At 41.8% G+C, this 18117-nt stretch overlaps 2 protein-coding genes across 2 annotated transcripts in view; both read left to right on the top strand.

Moving 5' to 3' along the window:
• The window catches only part of LOC308325205 (phosphoglucomutase-1-like), a 12366-nt gene extending 3047 nt beyond the window's left edge, over window positions 1-9319 (top strand). Inside the window, exons 3-11 of the mRNA XM_080777646.1 lie at window positions 1-9; window positions 339-461; window positions 4076-4266; window positions 4813-4967; window positions 5705-5820; window positions 6151-6286; window positions 6994-7177; window positions 7451-7579; window positions 8466-9319. The exon at window positions 1-9 is cut by the window's left edge and continues 138 nt beyond it. Of these exons, the coding sequence (XP_080633772.1) occupies window positions 1-9; window positions 339-461; window positions 4076-4266; window positions 4813-4967; window positions 5705-5820; window positions 6151-6286; window positions 6994-7177; window positions 7451-7579; window positions 8466-8555 (1133 nt within the window). The 3' untranslated portion in view covers window positions 8556-9319. The remainder of the gene's footprint in view (window positions 10-338; window positions 462-4075; window positions 4267-4812; window positions 4968-5704; window positions 5821-6150; window positions 6287-6993; window positions 7178-7450; window positions 7580-8465) is intronic.
• A 1604-nt stretch (window positions 9320-10923) lies between these two features.
• Window positions 10924-18117, top strand: leprot (leptin receptor overlapping transcript). The gene is made up of 4 exons (XM_080778492.1): window positions 10924-11048; window positions 11401-11476; window positions 14377-14563; window positions 15159-18117. Exons 1-4 carry the CDS (start codon window positions 11033-11035, stop codon window positions 15273-15275), a joined length of 396 nt encoding a protein of 131 aa, XP_080634618.1. The 5' UTR covers window positions 10924-11032; the 3' UTR covers window positions 15276-18117.

The following is an 18117-nucleotide window of genomic DNA, read 5'->3' as shown; positions in this document are numbered from 1 at the left end:
CCTTCACTGGTGAATGGCTACCATGTGCACGCACGCACGCACACAACCACTTTTAAAGTAACCACTTTAAACTTGGGATAGCTATTTTGGTCATGATGTGAAGAATTTTCAAGTTCACAACCTGCTGTGATCCGAAAATCTGCTATTTTCTAGATTTATTTTTCTTCAAATACCTACTGCATGTGCTCAATTATAATCAATAGTAAAATGATATGGTATGTCAAGCCCGTCCCTGAATGTGACATTTATGCCACTATAACCTAAACACTCGATAATTGTGAAGACTAAAGCCTAGGACGTACATGTAAATCCTTCTTTTTGTTTGTGCTCATTCCAAGTGGAGATGGTAGACTCTGTGGAATCCTATGCCAATCTGATGAGAAACATCTTTGACTTTGCTGCTCTGAAGGAGCTGCTGTCTGGCCAGAGCTACAAGATACGACTAGACGCCATGCATGGAGGTGAGAGTATTCAACACTTTGAGCTTGTAGATCTATGTTGCCTATTATTGAATAGGCAACATAAATGTATAAGTAAGCCTTGCCATACAGCAAAGCAAACTCCTGTTTCCGTAGCGTGAGGCAGATTGATGTAGATTGATGTAGTATGAAGTACATCCCCTGGTATGTCGCCTGGGATTTACCCCAATCCAACCCTTGATGCTGAGTGCCAAGCAGGGAGGCACTGGGTCCAGTCTTTGGTATGACCATATAGTCTTACACCAACATGATCACTATTATTACTATAAATGTATGGCTTTAAAAAAGGTCATTCCAGCTCAGGTGGATGGCAGAGCCCACAGCACAACTATAACGCTGACAGTGGTGATTTATAGTAGACAGTTATCGTGCTTGGTGTGGACAGCTTTTACTTCATGTATTCAGTGCATCTTGCCAAGAAAACTCCCTGAACAGAAGTGCTTATCTCATACAGAGATTCTTTGGCGTGGTCTGAAAGAGGTAGCTACTGTATCTATAAGAGGGTGTATCTGTCTGTCCAAAACTAATCTGGCAAACAGCTCAGTGCCAGCACCAGATTACCACCAGATTATGTGCACACTCACTATAGACTAACGTAGAATCCTACACATTTTTGTTAACATTATGTTCTAAACTTTTTGAAATATAGAGTACAGAAGTCCTGATGTCGCTTTCTCATCCCTTAGTATTTTCTTTATGGAAAATAACATTGTTCATCTTCCAATTGTCTCATAGGAATTGTGGTCCAAAAAGAAACATACTGTCCCGGCGATATTGTCAGGGACGTGGCTCTGTATAGTTTACGATAGTCAGTCATTCTATTTGATACAGTATGTTTCTGACAAAATTTGAATGAATTCGCAGGCGGTAACATTAGCATTTTCTCGCCATCAGAGTCAAACCACCGTGCCCATTTGTTTATTTTTGGAATATGGCCCGATATTAAAGATGTCTATGGGACAAAACGTGACCCAGTTAGGATGTATACATTTTTCAGACTTCGGTGCTCTGTGGGGCTCTGATTGGAACGGAATGGTGGTCGAATCAGCCTGAAATCTTGCCCAAATATATATATATGTCATAGAAACATCATAGATGGGCCACGTACACAGGAGTGGACTGCAAGAAATCCCAAAGCCACATGAAACCACCAAGTTATAGGAAGCAGTCTTGTTATTCTATTTGTAGCCCCTAATAAGCACCTGCATTTTCACAACACTTTGACATCGGGACACATCCACTTGTTTGCAATCGAGGAAATTCCAATCCCTTCCAGAAAGCCAGACGTCACAATGTGTTGTTTTGTAGGTGACGGTAAGTCGTGGGTGTTCATGATGCAAACATTCGTCACTTGTTTGTCGGGAATCTTTGCTAAGTCAAAGGCGAAGGTCAAGTCAGGGTGAAAACACGTTGTGTTTACCCAGTGGAAAAGTGCTAATCCATGCCACTCAAGCTCGATATGCAACGTTCATGGCAACGATAAAGAGGGGAAGATTGTGATATAGAAACCGAATAAGGTTTTCAGCTGTTCTAGTCCCGAGTGTTTGTTACAGTATGTCTTTGAGACGAGAATGTGGTAATAGAAGCCGTCGTAGGGAGTGATGAGGTTTCTGAATTCAAACTGTTCCCAGGGCCTTTAGTGTATCCCCTAGTGTGATAACACTGAAACCAGATGCAGGATGCACACACACACACACACACACACACACACACACACACACACACACACAATACCCCCCCCCCCCCTCCCTGTGAAAAGTCGAGTATGGACATGTATAGATTTTGGCATGTTCCTTATTCTAACAAGACACCAAACATTCATATCACATGTACCAGTATCTCTCTCTCTCTCTCTCTCTCTCTCTCTCTCTCTCTCTCTCTCTCTCTCTCTCATGGGATTAGGTGATTAGCAGGCCATCAATTCCACACCAGTATGTTTATGGCTCTTGCAATATTTTGACTTTGCATGCTGTCAATCAAGTTATTTCTGGTAAGGTTATCATGATCTCTTGTTCGTGATGTGATCACATTTTTCTTGACCTCTTTCAAAAAGTAGAACACGCACATCCGATCTAGTAAACAGGTGCAGGACAGTCTCAAGGTAAAACATCCGATCTAGTAAACAGGTGCAGGACAGTCTCAAGGTAAAACATCCAATCTAGTAAACAGGTGCAGGACAGTCTCAAGGTAAAATAAGGCCGCTGTCTCCCTCTCCAATCTTTGGGTACCGATAGTTACCGTAGATACAGGAAGTAACCAGGTGTTTCAGGTTGAGGATGAAGCAACTATGTACTATAGGTGTGTAGTTTGAGAAAAGGCAGCTAGCTCTCTCTTATTGTAAACTTGAATACACCATTCATATAGTATTTTAGCTGAGCAGGATTTCCCCCTTTGAAATAGCATTTAACTTATTCTAAACTTATCCTATTCAATCAGCTGTTGTTAGACAACCAACTTGCAATTCTAGCACAGTCCCTCCGGGATATGGGATATAAACGGCTAACAGTGTGCAACAAACCTGGCAGTACTTCCTGGTAAGATATGGATATGTGGATGGGTTATTATTGACATTTGAGACCTCTGCTATTCACATATGATATTCATTACACAATGATAAAGTGAAGTGAAGTGAGGCATCAACTATATGAATATTAATAATATATAATAATAATTAAAGTGTCCGCCCTGAGACTGAGGTGTCAGCTAGGGTACCCAATGCTTCCCTGCTTGGCACTTAGCAGGTTGGATTGGACATACTAGCATCATGTCCAGGGGATGTACTGTACTTGTACATCAAGCTGCCTCGCGCTATGGAAACAGGAGATTGGCTTCTGACATACAGTATGGGCCACATGGCTCTGGAGACTGGATGGAACTGTTGGATCGGTTGATTCATTGTTTTGATGCTAAATATATCTTTGCATATTTCGCATTTTCCTCACGGTTTATTCATCAAAAGTTCAATGTGCCTTAATGCGTGAGACAAATCTCCACAGCGCAGTAGTCCCACCCAGAGGGGCTGCATAATCAAATCCTTGCATTGACAACCTGGCAGCTTGTGGGCATGTTGACTGGTGTGGTTTCCTTTTGGACAAATGGAAATATATAGCCATAAATAGCCATCTTTATACATATTTCACCAAAAGTACTTAACAAGAACAAACAAAGTCGAATGAAAGAAAACCTTTTCAACTACGACCATGCTCCACTCTACCAGGTACAGCTGGCTTTCACAGCTTGAGGTGCTTCTGTTTCTTGATGTCACACACGTAGCGGCATGAGCTGTGATTGTTCTACTGTACTTTGGAGTGACAAAAACATAATATGTAGTGCATACATACATACATACATACATACATACATACACAGTACATATTTACAATGTAATCATTCAGAATATGCCTGCTGTTCTATAAAAGAGAGTGCACACTTAAATCCTAAAGGCTTGTACCACAAGCTCTGATGCCTGACATCGAGTCCCGAGTTCGATTAGCGGCCCGACAAAGAAAACCCCCAAAACAAAACAAAAAAGGTTCTCTTCCTCTTCAAGGAAAGGTCTCAATGTAGTTCTCTGTCTGATCTCTTTTGTTCCCCAGTGTTGGGACCCTATGTGAGAAGGATCATTTGCGAGGAGCTGGGCTCCCCTTCTAACTCTGCCGTCAACTGTGTCCCCATGGAGGACTTTGGGGGCCTACACCCGGACCCCAACCTCATCTACGCTGCAGACCTGGTGGAAGCCATGAGGGAGGGACCATATGATTTTGGTGCAGCGTTTGATGCTGACGGGGTATGTGCAGATAAGCTCTATTTATCAAAACTCTAAAAGGCACAAAACATTTAAAAACTATTTTACATTTTAAGCTTAAAGCTGCAATCCATAAATGTCACTTCCTACCTGGGATTGGAACCTGGGGCCTCACATGAGACAGTGCTGAAATCTTTACTGTAGAGCTACAATAGAGACTCAGAGCACATTTGGGAAGATCATTCCATTTGATTTTCATTTAATACTCTTGTCAACCAGTAGTGGCACTGGTCCTACACGGAAATTGGATCTAAATGTTGCAATAGAAGACCAAATACAACAAGTTGTGTTAGTTATACTGATTTTATTTAATTAAAAAAATAATTTTATTCACTTTCAACATGTATAGATTGCGGTTTTATTTAACAAAATTATTTACTCTAGACTAAACTGAAAGAGAACCCGCACTAAACTTTCCCTATAACTGTCTGGATACAATGGTCAATTGGACACTTAGTAATAAGGGTCAAAGGTTATGAACTGGAGTTGAACCCGGGCCTTCTGATCACTGTCTGCCTGGCTTTCTAGGACCGAAACATGATCCTGGGGAAGCATGGCTTCTTGGTCACCCCATCTGACTCGGTGGCTGTGATCGCTGCCAATATCTTCTGCATCCCTTACTTCCAGCAGACGGGGGTGAGAGGTTTCGCTCGCAGCATGCCCACCAGCGCAGCCTTAGACAAGTAAGGCCTCGGCCTGTCATCTCACCTTATTGTCACTTTGTCAAAGCCGACAAGGAGTGCTGCTATTTATTCATTTTCTTTCTTTCTTTACATATGGTATATATTTTTACATTTTCTTTTACAGTAATGTTATATTATCGAAACAATCTTGCCAATGGTGCCAATTATTTAGGGGCGGAGTCACTGCTATAGATGGCAGCCGTATACAGGTGTTACCAGTGATACTCGTTAACCACTTAAAGATGCTGACAGGTGGGAATGACTAAAATCCTTTTTCTGTTTTATAATAATTTCTGTTAATTAGTACTTAATATACTGTAATTACATGTTTAATATTTGTAACAAACCAAACAGTGTGAAAATCAGTTGTGAATTTGTTGAGTTATGATAATTCTAATAGTGGAGAGACCTGGATAATATGGCGGCCGCGATGATGCATTGCTCCAAAGAACAGCAGCGGCCAATAAGATATCAACGTGTATAGCCTATACATCTACGATCCAACCAGCACAATAGCAGCATCCTCACTCTTTTGAGTCTTAATTTGTAACATTGTGATCACCTGTGAAAGAAGTGACATATAGCCTGTTTTCAAATCTACATGGACTTTAGAGATGCTACGTAGTCCAAGGTTGTCCATTTGAAGATGTTACAGTTTCAGACGACATTGTTTTATCATTGTTAGTGTTGATATTTTGAGCTCTTCTTTGAATGCTGTTTCTGTGTATTTCCTGTAGAGTAGCCAAGGCAACAAAAATAGAGCTCTATGAAACTCCCACTGGGTGGAAGTTCTTTGGGAGCCTAATGGACGCTGGCCGACTGTCCTTGTGTGGAGAGGAGAGTTTCGGCACAGGTAGCTCTTCAGTGAGTGAAACGGACTACAGAAATCACTTTGAAATCGTAAATCATTTTAAAACTTGATATCTCTTACTTTAAGCGGGGGAGTCAAATCTCTTGGCTATACTTTTATGTTCTTTTCATAGATGTCGAGGACTTGAGGGTTCACAGAAAATTCTGCCTTCTCTTGGCTTGAATTCCCCAATATAATTTGTCTGACACTGATTACGAATGATTTTAAGTTGAATCAATAATTTGTCTGGAGGGTTTTACAGTCATCTTGATTAAAACTGTACCACCCTGACAGGTGGAGACCATAAACTCTGCCCCTGTACCACCCTGACAGGTGGAGACCATATTCGTGAAAAGGATGGGCTTTGGGCCGTGCTGGCATGGCTGTCCATCCTGGCCACTAGGCGGCAGAGTGTCGAGGATATTATGAGGGACCACTGGCTGAAATATGGCAGAAATTACTACACCAGGTATTTAAAAGCATCAGGCCTGTTAAGCCTCAGTTAGACTTGGTTATGTGCAGGTGTCGTGCACTGAAAATAGCTCACAGCACATTAGGTTTTACCACTGCTACTCCAGCTGACTGATTGACAGACAGACAGACGGACGGACGGACGGACGGACGGACGGACGGACGGACGGGCGGGCGGACGGACGGACGGGCGGGCGGGCGGGCGGGCGGGCGGGCGTGCGTGCGTGCGTGCGTGCGTGTGTGTGTGTGTGTGCGCGCGTGCGTGTGTGTGTGTGCATGGTCACAGTCTTATACACCCTAAGGTTCACACTTTATACACAGATTAACACAGAGTTTGATAGATAGGCTACTGTATGTCATCAAGACAATGCATTTGATTGGTATAGCAGATTCCATACACAGTGCTAAAGCATTTGAAGGCATGCCATAAGAGATAAGGATTTAGCTGACATCTAGTGGCCAAACTATGCTGTTGCACATTGTTAAAACAATTGATCTGCCTTGCCTGTCAGCATAGTATTGTTTACTTTACTTAATGTTGGTGCTATGATTGCTATCATAATAGTTCAGCAATTTAAAAAAGCAATACTCTAAACTCTAATAAGAAATGATAATATAACATTGGAATCGGATGGCATGGAAGTGAGTCCAGCACACAATGTTAATGCTGTTGTGATTTTTGTCATTGTCATCGCCCCAACCAAGATATGACTACGAGGATGTAGACCTGGACGCAGCCTTCGAGATGATGGAATACTTGGAAAACACAATAGTGGACAAGTCCTTTGCAGGACAGAGGTTTGCTGTGGGCGACACAATCTACCAGGTGGAGAAAGCAGACAATTTTGAATACACAGACCCAGTGGACAGCACCATCACAAGGAACCAGGTACGGGATGGACAGACAGATAGACAGATATTTAATTTCCCCAAGAATAGGACTGCTGGGGTTCAAGTGGTTAACAAAGGCGCTTCTGGTTTCATCTGTCAATTCTTCTAATCCATGCTAGTTGACAGTCTTATATTGTACACTGAAGGAGGAACTTGCTCTGAAACGCACAGCCAATTCAATGATAAAAAAAGGCAATACAATGATAAAAAAAGAGAACAAAATAATGATGTTTTCATTCATTCATTCATGTTTTATTTTATTTTACTGTAGGGCCTTCGGATAATCTTCACAGATGGATCTCGGATCATCTACAGACTCAGTGGGACAGGAAGCGTCGGGGCAACTGTTCGGATCTACATCGACAGCTACGAGAAGGTGGACATCTCCCAAGACACACAGGTAGTGTCTAGACTCTAGACTAACTCAGTGGACATCTCCCAAGACACACAGGTAGTGTCTAGACTCTAGACTAACTCAGTGGACTTCTCCCAACCCAAGACACACAGGTAGTGTCTAGACTCTAAACTAACTCAGTGGACTTCTCCCAACCCAATACACACAGGTAGTGTCTAGACTCTAGACTAACTCAGTGGACATCTCCCAAGACACACAGGTAGTGTCTAGACTCTAGACTAACTCAGTGGTTCTCAAACCATTTCATTTCATGGAGTTTGGTGCGCATTAGGCCACAGACCCCCATAGCTCTGAGAGTGTATTACAAATGAATCCAAATGGACCTATGACGATCCATTTGGTTCCATTTAAGGGCCTGTTTGGTTCATTTGTATACACTCACTATAAATCACAATATAGTCTATACTCTGCCTATATTCAACATTTTACTTGGGTAAAAGTACAAAAGTTCTGTCATCAAAATAAGTGGCAAAGTAAAAGTACTCATTATGCAGAATATCTCATTTCACAATGTTTTCAAAAACATACAAATAATTTGATTATCGTATCACGCCACATCGTCAACTTGTAGATCAGCTATCTTTAATAGCCGGACAGCCGATAAATTTGAATAGCAGATGTATAATATAATGTAAGTAACTAAAGCTGTTGAAAAGTTGTAGTTTAGTAAAAAGTACAATGTTTGCCTCTGAGATGTAATGGAGAAGAAGTATAAAGTATTAAAAAGAAATACTCAAGCAAAGTAAAAGTACCTCAAATATGTACAATAATTTTGTTCAGTACTCAAGCAAATGTACTTAGTGACTTTCCACCTCTGCTTGGCCCCACCGCTGTGAATGACTAAGCAGTGTTGCGTCTGTGTTTGGAACAGGTGATGCTGGCACCCCTGGCGACCATCGCTCTGAAGATCTCTCAGCTTCACGCCAGGACGGGTCGAACAGGACCCTCAGTCATCACATGAGCTTTTATTTGCACCTAGATTTCACTCCAACATCCCAACTCTTCTGTCCATTTCTCCCTCATCCCTGTGAAAAGGCACAACGGTATTCAAATCGACAACCTGTAGTTTGCAGTGCAGGACAATGTAGACCACTGGTTCCCAAACTGGGGGTCCCCAATTGTTTTGGGGGGGTCTCCAGATGATTAGATGATAGCTTCAACAGTACACAAACCAACATACAGTGTAAGTGTATACAGGGTATCTGCACATTTTTAAGTGATAATTTCATGACCTTTAAGACCTTTTTAATACCAAATTGGCCTGGGACGTGGCTCGGAGGTCCGGGCACCTTGGCTGGTAGTCCGGTCTGGCAGTGTGCCGCGGGTTCGGCTCCCGATCTCGACGGCCTTTGCTGCGTGTCGCCCCCCCCCCATCTCTCTCCCCGTTTCCTGTCAGCCTACTGTCTATCCCTCTATAAAAAAGTATAAAATAAAGACGAAAGCCACAAAAAAATTGCCAAATTGTCTAATATTACGTAAGACAGAGATAACAAAACGAAAATAGACGATCTACATGCTCACAACGTCTCGCAGTGCGACACGTTGTGAGCTTGTAGTTCGGCTATGTTCACATGTATCTGTGGAACCGAGTCGAACTAAAATGTAATGCCTACAATAAGTACAATTCCAATTGCTTGTTAGGGTGAGGGGTCCCTTTTGGGGGGGTCGAGGCCTGAAAAGTTTGTGAACCCCATTCACTGTATGTACCACAATAAACATCTGCTTATTGTGTTGAGGTCTGGTTCATGAGTTGTTGTTTTGTTTGTCATATTAGGCAACAGGTACACAACTAAATTGTATACTGTATATTGTACAGTAGGTCATAGCAATGACTTGATAGTATTATGGAGATACTTTGAAATAGGACTGCAACTATCAATTATTTTATTAGCAATTCTTCTTTCGATTAACTTAGAATTTTTTTATACTGGATTATATAGATATATTCAATTAATTGCAGCCATACAAACGCTAAACATGATATCATTTTGATATTTCATAACAAAATGTGCCAAATGTGTAGCAATTGAATTGTCTCAGATTTAATAAAATGCACTGCACAAACCTCTGTGAAATCAAGTGAAACTCGAGTTTGGAATTGAACAAGTCATACTATAGAGACCTGACTTTGACACAAGTAATACAACTTCTGGGCATGCCTGAGTATGAGTATGCCTTCAATTACCTTGTATTCATTCAGCATGCCTCCATAAGTTCTTATGCCCCAAACAGTTTAATCTCCCCAATAAATCCTCAACCACACAAGGAAATAGAGAGGGAATGACCTAGCAGAAATATGACACAACACACTTAAGTTAAGTGAGGTTGAAGAAGGTGTTTTAAAGTCTTTTAGACATACTCCAATTGGTAACAGGTCATCTCGCCGCTTTGCCAACTCGCCCCCGCGAAATGTGAAGACGGCTCGCCCCGGAATTTCGAAAAGTGAAGACGGCTCGCCCCAAGCCGTGGATAGCTCGCCCCAAAGCGTGGATATCTCGCCCCACAGTGTGGAATGTGGATCTCTCTTTTACCTTATTTCTCATATTAGAACATTAGAATCAATGTTGTTTGTCAAAGGAGAACATTTAGAACCAGTTTGTTGTTGTTGTCGTTGTTGTTGGTCAAATGAAAATTATGCATTGTTCTGGAAATTCCATTCTGGAAAGGTGTTCCATTCCTCCATTACTGAAATTAATTGTTGTTGTTGTAAGTTGTTGTACTATTCTATGTCTGCCTAAAAGTACAGTAGGCTACTTGTTAGAGTTAAAGATTTAGCTGGGGACCACCAACAGGTGGATTTTTGAAAATGACTCAAATCATGAAGGCAGCGTGCAATTTACGTGGAATCTTTCACAGACTTTCATACTAGGCTGAGGAATATATCCCACCCTTTTCACATTGACCAGTTGGCCACCAACAGGTGGATTTTTGAAAATGACTCAAATCATGAATTTTTGGCTACAGTATATCTTCTAGATAGTTCCAGTGATCCTGGACTGCACCAACACAGAGTAAATAAGGTGGTTGAGCGTGTACATTCTAAAGTACTCAGATGATACAACTTTAATTTCTCGCATTGTATAATATATTTTTTATAATAACTTTTTTCTTTTTTTTGCTGCTAGTATTGAATTAGCGTATATATATTTTTGTTCAACTTTTTTTCTTCTAGTAAGCGTTGAAATGTAATGGGTTGAGATGAGAATAGTTGTTAGAGAATAGTTGTTGAGGGTCAGCTGAGCCCCTCTAAGGTCAGGAACTTTCAGTGACAGTCACTGTACCTTTAAGAAGGTCAGCTGATGATCAGAAAAGAGAGACAAAAAACACTGGAAAGGAGGAAGTGGTACGACGTTAGTCTGAAGTGACGAAAGAAAGAAAGGAGCACAATAAACAACACGAAAGAAAAGGAGTGAAGCTGAAAAAGCACATCTTTATACAATGGCGGGCGTGAAAGGTAATTAAGGGAGTTACTTGTAATTTACTAACTTTGATTATCACCATGATCAAGAGTCACGACAGCTTGTTTATCGTAAATTATATTTTCTAGGCTCCTTTATGTTCGCGACACTTCTTTGCGTTTCTTAAACGTGTACACGTATTGGTAAAGTTGTTTTAACATAACCTTTCAAAATTGGTCTTGAATCATTGATGATGTCATTCTGTCTTTGAATGCGTAATAACAGTATACCAACAGGTTATCGCGGTGCCCCATCCATATGTTTACATTCATGTCGACATATAGTAACGTGTCATTGTATGTCGCCCATGCAATAGAATGACTTCTACGTTTTCGGTTTGCCTTTCAGCACTAGTTGGCTTGTCGTTTAGTGGTGCCATCGGGCTGACCTTCCTTCTGCTGGGCTGTGCATTGGACCAGTACGGGTATGTACTGTATGTGATTCTCAACCTGTGATGATGTGTCCCGGACAAGATGACAATACTTTACCTTACCTAACTAATACCATAAAAAAAATAAGATATCAAAAGTGATCAACACACTAGATAATATCAAAACTGGTCAAACATTGGCCAAATTGTCAAATAGCACAAGAGGAAAATGTGACAATAGCCGATCTACAAGCTTATAATTGCAACTCTAGATTTTGGAGCGGTGCCTCCGCTCCAACTATGTTCGTCCGTCCGTTCGTATGTCTCTGTGTCTGTATGTCTGAGCGCGGAAAGCTGCACATGGTAAATCCGGCACTCATGGGCACTGTTCCGGGGACCCCCACACAATTCAATTCAAAGGGCTTTATTGGCATGAGAAAACATACGTTTACATTGCCAAAGCAGAAAGAACAATACAACAATACAGCAATACAATCAAAACAAAAATTATGTACTTTGAAGGTCAGAATCTTCAATAGATCAACTTCTATGTACCAAGATCACTCGATGCAGGTATAGTGCAGGAATATACACAATGATTAGTCTTTAGGGTGGTTGTGTTCCATTTGATATCCTTCTCCTATCACAGCAAATCACAAATCTTGCTGCTGTGTTTGCACATTGTTGTACTTCGCCCAGCAGATATGGGAGTTTTTTGTCATTGGTCATGTTTTCAAAATCTCCGTGTGTGGTGGTTGTAATCTGTGGGAAGTATGTGTCTCTGATGTCTTGGTACAATGGACAGATGGTTAGGAAGTGTAGCTCGGTTTCCACTTCGTTTAGTGTGCAGTGGGTGCATAGTCTGTCTTCTCTCGGGATACAGGTCTGCCTATGACGGCCTTTCTCGATCGCGAGACTGTGCTCACTGAGTACTCTCTGAGTACTGCTCACTGAGTACTGAGTGTATTCTCTGTTTAGGGCCAGATAGCATTCTAGTTTACTCTGCTTTTGTGTTGCTTCTTTCCAATGTGTCAGATAGTTTTCCCTTTGCTGTTTTATAATTTGGTTTAGTCCAATGGGTTTTCTATCTCGTGGCACTGTTTGTGTTTGTGCCCGGAGTTCCAGGGCCAGCTGGCTGAGGGGGCATCTCTCTAGAGTTTCACTGTGTGTGAGTGCCTTGTTATGGAGTGCATCTAGGTCACTTTCTTTTAGGTGGTTGTAGAACTTAAGTGCTCTCTTTTTTATTTTGATTATGTACACAGTACACTACAATACAGGACGGTACAGAGCATAGTAGAGTACAGTAACTATAACACTATAAATGTATAGTTGCACCGCTCGGTTCCCACAGGTGTGATTTTTGAGTGGCGCAAGTTGCACCGTGCAACCACAGTAACACTCCAAGGAACAGCAATGTCCGTGTTAACCTATGTGACTGTGTGGCTATGTGACTATGAGTACCAGTAGGGGCAAAAGTGGCGCTGTTTTGCCAGAAAAAGAGAGAGAGAGATAGTTGCCTAGTGCTAATTACAGAGAGAGAGGCAGGGGGAGAGGGGACTTGCACCACTCAGTTCACACAGGTGTGATTGTTTGTATTATGAATCTAGAGTTGCAATACCCTTTATTGACTCCCCACTCATCAAATTGTGTGTGTTGGAGTTTGGAAGTCGTCGTCGAAGTCACTGAACGGCCCTGCGTACCACCTGTTTCAAATTCACACATAATGCAGGAGGCAGCAGCTCGACCCGTTGATAAAAACGAGTGCTTCCAAACTCCAACACCTGCACAGAATGTCTTGACAGAAAGTAGCTCATAACATGTCTACAGTGGATTCTGAAGTGGTGCAACCACTTCCTTAAGTAGCTTTGTGTGTGCCTGCCAGGCTGGCTGCCTGCCTGGCTGGCCGGCTGGGTACCTGGGTCTGAGCACGGAAATAGCATTTGGTTGGTTTTCAAAACCAAGTGTCACTGTTGTGCAGCCTAACACACATATGTATTAACTGTATATATGATGATTTCCGGTGTATCAGTACAGTACAGTAGAGGGACCCCCACATGGTAACTCTGTCATTTCTCCCTGGGCACGTTCGTGCGGGTTTGGAAGTTCCGGGGACCCCCCGGGGACCCCCACATGGAGTTGCAATTTGGATGAGTGGGGAGTCAATGGAGGGTATTGCAACTCTAGATTCATCCCATTATAAAACAATCTAGAGTTGCAAATTGCGACTAATAATGCCTTGCAACATGAGGCGTTGTGAGTTGGTAGATCTGCTATTTTCACAATATTTATCAGTCAAACTAAATGCCTCAACTCCAAGTGCTTTTCAGGGTGGGGGGGGGTCCCCATTTAGAATATGATTCTTTTTGGGGGTCTCCAGTTCAAATATGATTATATTGGGGTCACAGAACCTTCAACCAGTGCTGTACTGAATGTGATTCTCAAACATTTTCATGTCAAGCCGAAGAGGACCCCCAAATTATGTGCTAGGCGGGCTGCAGACCCCTACCTGGAAATGTTTTGCAGGTGACCCTTAAGAGAAAATTAATAGAGAAATAAATACAAATTTAGTTTTCAAAATGTTTTGAATCTACAAGCAGCTAACAGACGTTACTTGTTACCAGTGAGTTTACTGTATGTGATAGGCTGACAGAATAACTTCATGACTCCTACCATTATGCTGTTAGGGATGGGATTGATACGATTGTATTGATACCAATGTCATTAGCATGCTTATATCAGTCTGATTCTTTATGGATTCCCTTATTGACTCCTGATCAATTAGCATGGGAGAAGAGGAGTTTCACAAGTTTTAAACTTTATCCCTGAGTCTGAACAACACAAACGGTAGACAAAAGGCATAAGTTCTGAGGCATACACTTCCAATCCTTATATGCAGTCTTGCACTTCAAATGTTCAGACTTTAGTCCTTACTTACTGACTCTGGCTTTTCTTAGGGAATATTGGCCACTGTTTGTTCTCATCTTCTACGTGTTGAGCCCCATCCCGACATTCATTGCCAGAAGACTCAGCGATGACACAGATGCTGCCAGCAATGCGTGTAGGGAGCTGGCATATTTCTTCACCACTGGAATTGTGGTATCAAGTTTCGGCCTTCCGATTGTCCTAGCCCGCAAGGCTATTGTGAGTTCTCCCTTTCCTTTTAATTAAATTAAATTATTTAATTACAAACAAGCTTTACTGTCTCAACTCTCCGTACATAACTTACCGTATTAGTTAGTAGAGAAATACAACACCTTGGAAAAATTGAGGGGAGACGAGTACGCTCTCTGCCTACCTACCCTGAACCTGCCTATGTACGTAATAACTGTTGCTTTTGGTCTAATTAATTGGGGGTTATATAATGTCCATATACATGTAGTAGTAGTGGTGTATTTTTCAGAAATACACTAGTCAAGTGTGGAGGACGTTTCTTTTTCCCCCCTTTATTTCTGTAGAATACCTGGTGTCTACCTGGTACTCCTATCCTAGTCCCACTGTGTTGTCCTTGCTGACCCTTTTTTGTATATTCATAATTATTAGTATTTTGTTGCTACCCGTAGCTGTATCCCCTCTTTCTGCAACTATCCTGTTTTTCTTACTGCTGTACTGCCATTGCCAACTGAATTTCCCCTGCAGGGATCAATTAGGGTCTCTCTGAATCTCTGTAACGTCTTTGTCTAAAGAACCACTGGGAGGCGCTAGTGCTACAACCTTAAATATGATGTCTCTTTTCCAGATCGAGTGGGGTGCGTGTGGTCTGGTGATGGCAGGAAACACGGTCATCTTTCTCACCATCCTCGGCTTCTTTGTGGTGTTCGGTGGTGGGGATGACTTCAGCTGGGAGCAGTGGTAGAGCAGCTCCCTGTAGACTATGGATGGACAGACAGACAGACAGACAGACAGACAGAGGAGAGGGTGGAAGAGAAGACGGAGGGACCCTGAAGTCTATTACACTCCCTGGAGAGTGATGCATCTGTTGCTCATTTATAATGCTTATAGTTCTTTGCTAGAGGACATATTTTGATTGTTTTTCATGGAGAGGGGAGTTGGGGATGACACTGTGTCCTCTATACCCGTGTCTTGTGTCTGTAGAGACAGCAGACACTGATATAACCATACCTGTAGCCCTCTTAATCTGCATGTATCCAGCTGAAGGCTTTTTTTTTTTTACTGAGGGAGAACACCATTTCCTTTTTCCTTAAATAAGCAGTTTTTGTTGTTTTAGTCCCAAATATTTGTCATTGCCAATTGCCCCATGTATATTATAGTCCCTGTCCCAGCCCCACACTAACCAACTGGTTAGTGTGAGGGGGCTATAGACAACCACATGTCTCCATGTATAGTATAGTCCCTGTCCCAGCTAACTCATACTGGTTAGTGTGAGGGGGCTATAGACAACCACATGTCTCCCGTGATACAGTGAGAGAGAGGGGAGTTGCACCACTCGGTTCACACAGGTGTGATTTTTTTTAAATAATATACCGTACCGGTAATTATTCTGTTAAAATTTGCTCTGCAACAATCTCTTTCTTTCTCTCACACTGGATACCCTCAATCTTTTTCCCTCCGGAGGGAATTCACTGGAGTGAAGTACAGACAAGTGACAAATGAAAGAAAACAACAAAGTGTCTTTTTGTAAGGTGTTGGCACCACTACGTGCCACTAGAAGCTTGGTTGTGTCAGTCTCTGGAACTCCACTGGAGGGTTCAAACATCATTATAACAAAAGAGATAATCCCTCATTTGATGTTTTGATGATGCCGGTGGAGAGTGCTGTCTCTAAAACATCGGGTTGAGGTCTGGTGACTGGGAAGGTTATAGCATATGATTTATACTCATCAAACCAATGAGTGACACCTCGTGCCTAGTGGGTGGATCATCCTGGAAATTTCATCATAAGATAAAGCTGATCACTCAGAATATCTTGATAAGTGGACCCAAACCATTAACCTGACTTTGCCAGCTGGGGGGGGTATTGGGTAACCATGTTCCCCAACACCGCAACCATCTGGGATCTCTCAGGGAGTTGTGCTAACGCCGAACCACTCGTGGTTCGAACCAATCAGCGTGAGCTAAGGGCGGGACATGTGCGAAACCGGATGTGACGCTATATAGACACGTCAATATGATTGGTTGTGTTTGCACGCCCACACGGTGATAGACAGACGGTCCATCCAATCATCTACCAAGTATCTTGGAAAAAAAGGAACAGCCCTGTCATCGAATTTGCTCCCGAGATCCCAGATCCCAATAAGCTGTGAAACAAATTTGTGTAGCAAGCTTCTTGGATCTGGCAGCGTCAGGTTACCAAACCATGGCAGGAATATGAATTCTCAAATGTGTCTGTTAAAACCGAGGGGTTTCTGCACTGTCTGCAAGTGTAGCCCTACTATAATAACACCTCTAGTTGTTGACTCATGGTTCTTGATCCAGTCTGATCACGTTCTGCTTTGCCATTCTCGGTCTCCTCAGGGAGAGTTCTGATTTTCCTCTTTCATCACAGTCACCAAATGTGAGATTTCTATTCACTGAAGTGTTTCGCATAATGTGACAGTTAATTGAACTAAATGGCAAATCCTTGATTCCTTTTCTAAAAACAGCAGAGGGTACTTTTTTTCCTTCTTTTTGCTGATGGGTTCCCAGATTGCATCAGTTGAAACACTAGCCAGCTGTAAGCCAGCTGAGCAGTGAAGCTCCTGCCATCTGTGCCTCAATAACAAACCTTTTACAGTCACTTAAATCTCTTGATCCAACATTGAGGTCAACTGTGCTCACGTAGGATGCATTAGTTAAGTTTTTCCATTCCTTTTATTTGGGGTTGTCAACCTGTCACCTGTCTGTACTATGCAATGCAGGCTTTCTGAAAACTATTTCAATTTGTATTGTTAGACAACTATTGTCATAATTGTATTGCTTCTCCTAATACAACTTAACATTTTTATCAAAAGAAAATAATCATCATTTGGCACTGCGACTTTAAGGCCTTATTGTATCCTGTTGCAAATGTTTACATGTTCACCAAAGACCTTTTTTTTTTTGGACTGTAAAATGAAATGTATTTGTGTGCTATGCACCGATGTCCACAACGGCAGGCGAGAAACGTGAAATCGATGAAATCTTAACCCATACAAGATGTTTAACTAGTCTTCCATAAGAAATTGGATAGTCCTTTTATAACTACTGTACATTTTTTACACATTGAATGTTATATACAATACATATGTCTTTTTAGACCATATATTTTTTTAGAAGTAGAAAACTCCTCTATACACAACATGACATACATAAACGTTTGCATAGAAAAGTATTTTTTATGTTGCACTGGACTGTCAAGAAAGTCTATGTAGCATTATTGGGGAGTTGTATCTGTTATTGCCCCATTACATGGCCAAAGAACCGGTCAATGTTTTAGTCAATGTCTGAAGTGTGATTTGCTCAATTTTGACCAGCTGTTGCTATTATTCTCTCACTCTTTGTACGTTTCAATCCTTGATATAATTGCATTTCTACTACATGGCTAACAAGGGAAAACATTGTACACTACAAGAATGTACAAGCATCATACGTTCTCCACTACAGTATGTCATGTGACTCCCAGAACCCAACCGCACTTTGAAAACACTAGCCAACGCTAAAGAGGTCTTGGAACTGGACTGCCTTCTGTTTTCTAACACTGATTAAAGCTCTTTATAGTGA

Source organism: Protomyctophum bolini (genome assembly GCF_963924005.1).
Source record: "Protomyctophum bolini genome assembly, chromosome: 12".
Lineage (NCBI taxonomy): Eukaryota > Metazoa > Chordata > Actinopteri > Myctophiformes > Myctophidae > Protomyctophum > Protomyctophum bolini.
This window is presented reverse-complemented; position numbering and strand designations above follow the sequence as displayed.

Coding starts and splice junctions, on each gene's coding strand:
- leprot (XM_080778492.1), top strand. Junction 11,477..14,376: donor TGTGCATTGGACCAGTACGG/GTATGTACTGTA, acceptor GGCTTTTCTTAG/GGAATATTGGCCACTGTTTG. Junction 14,564..15,158: donor TCCTAGCCCGCAAGGCTATT/GTGAGTTCTCCC, acceptor TCTCTTTTCCAG/ATCGAGTGGGGTGCGTGTGG.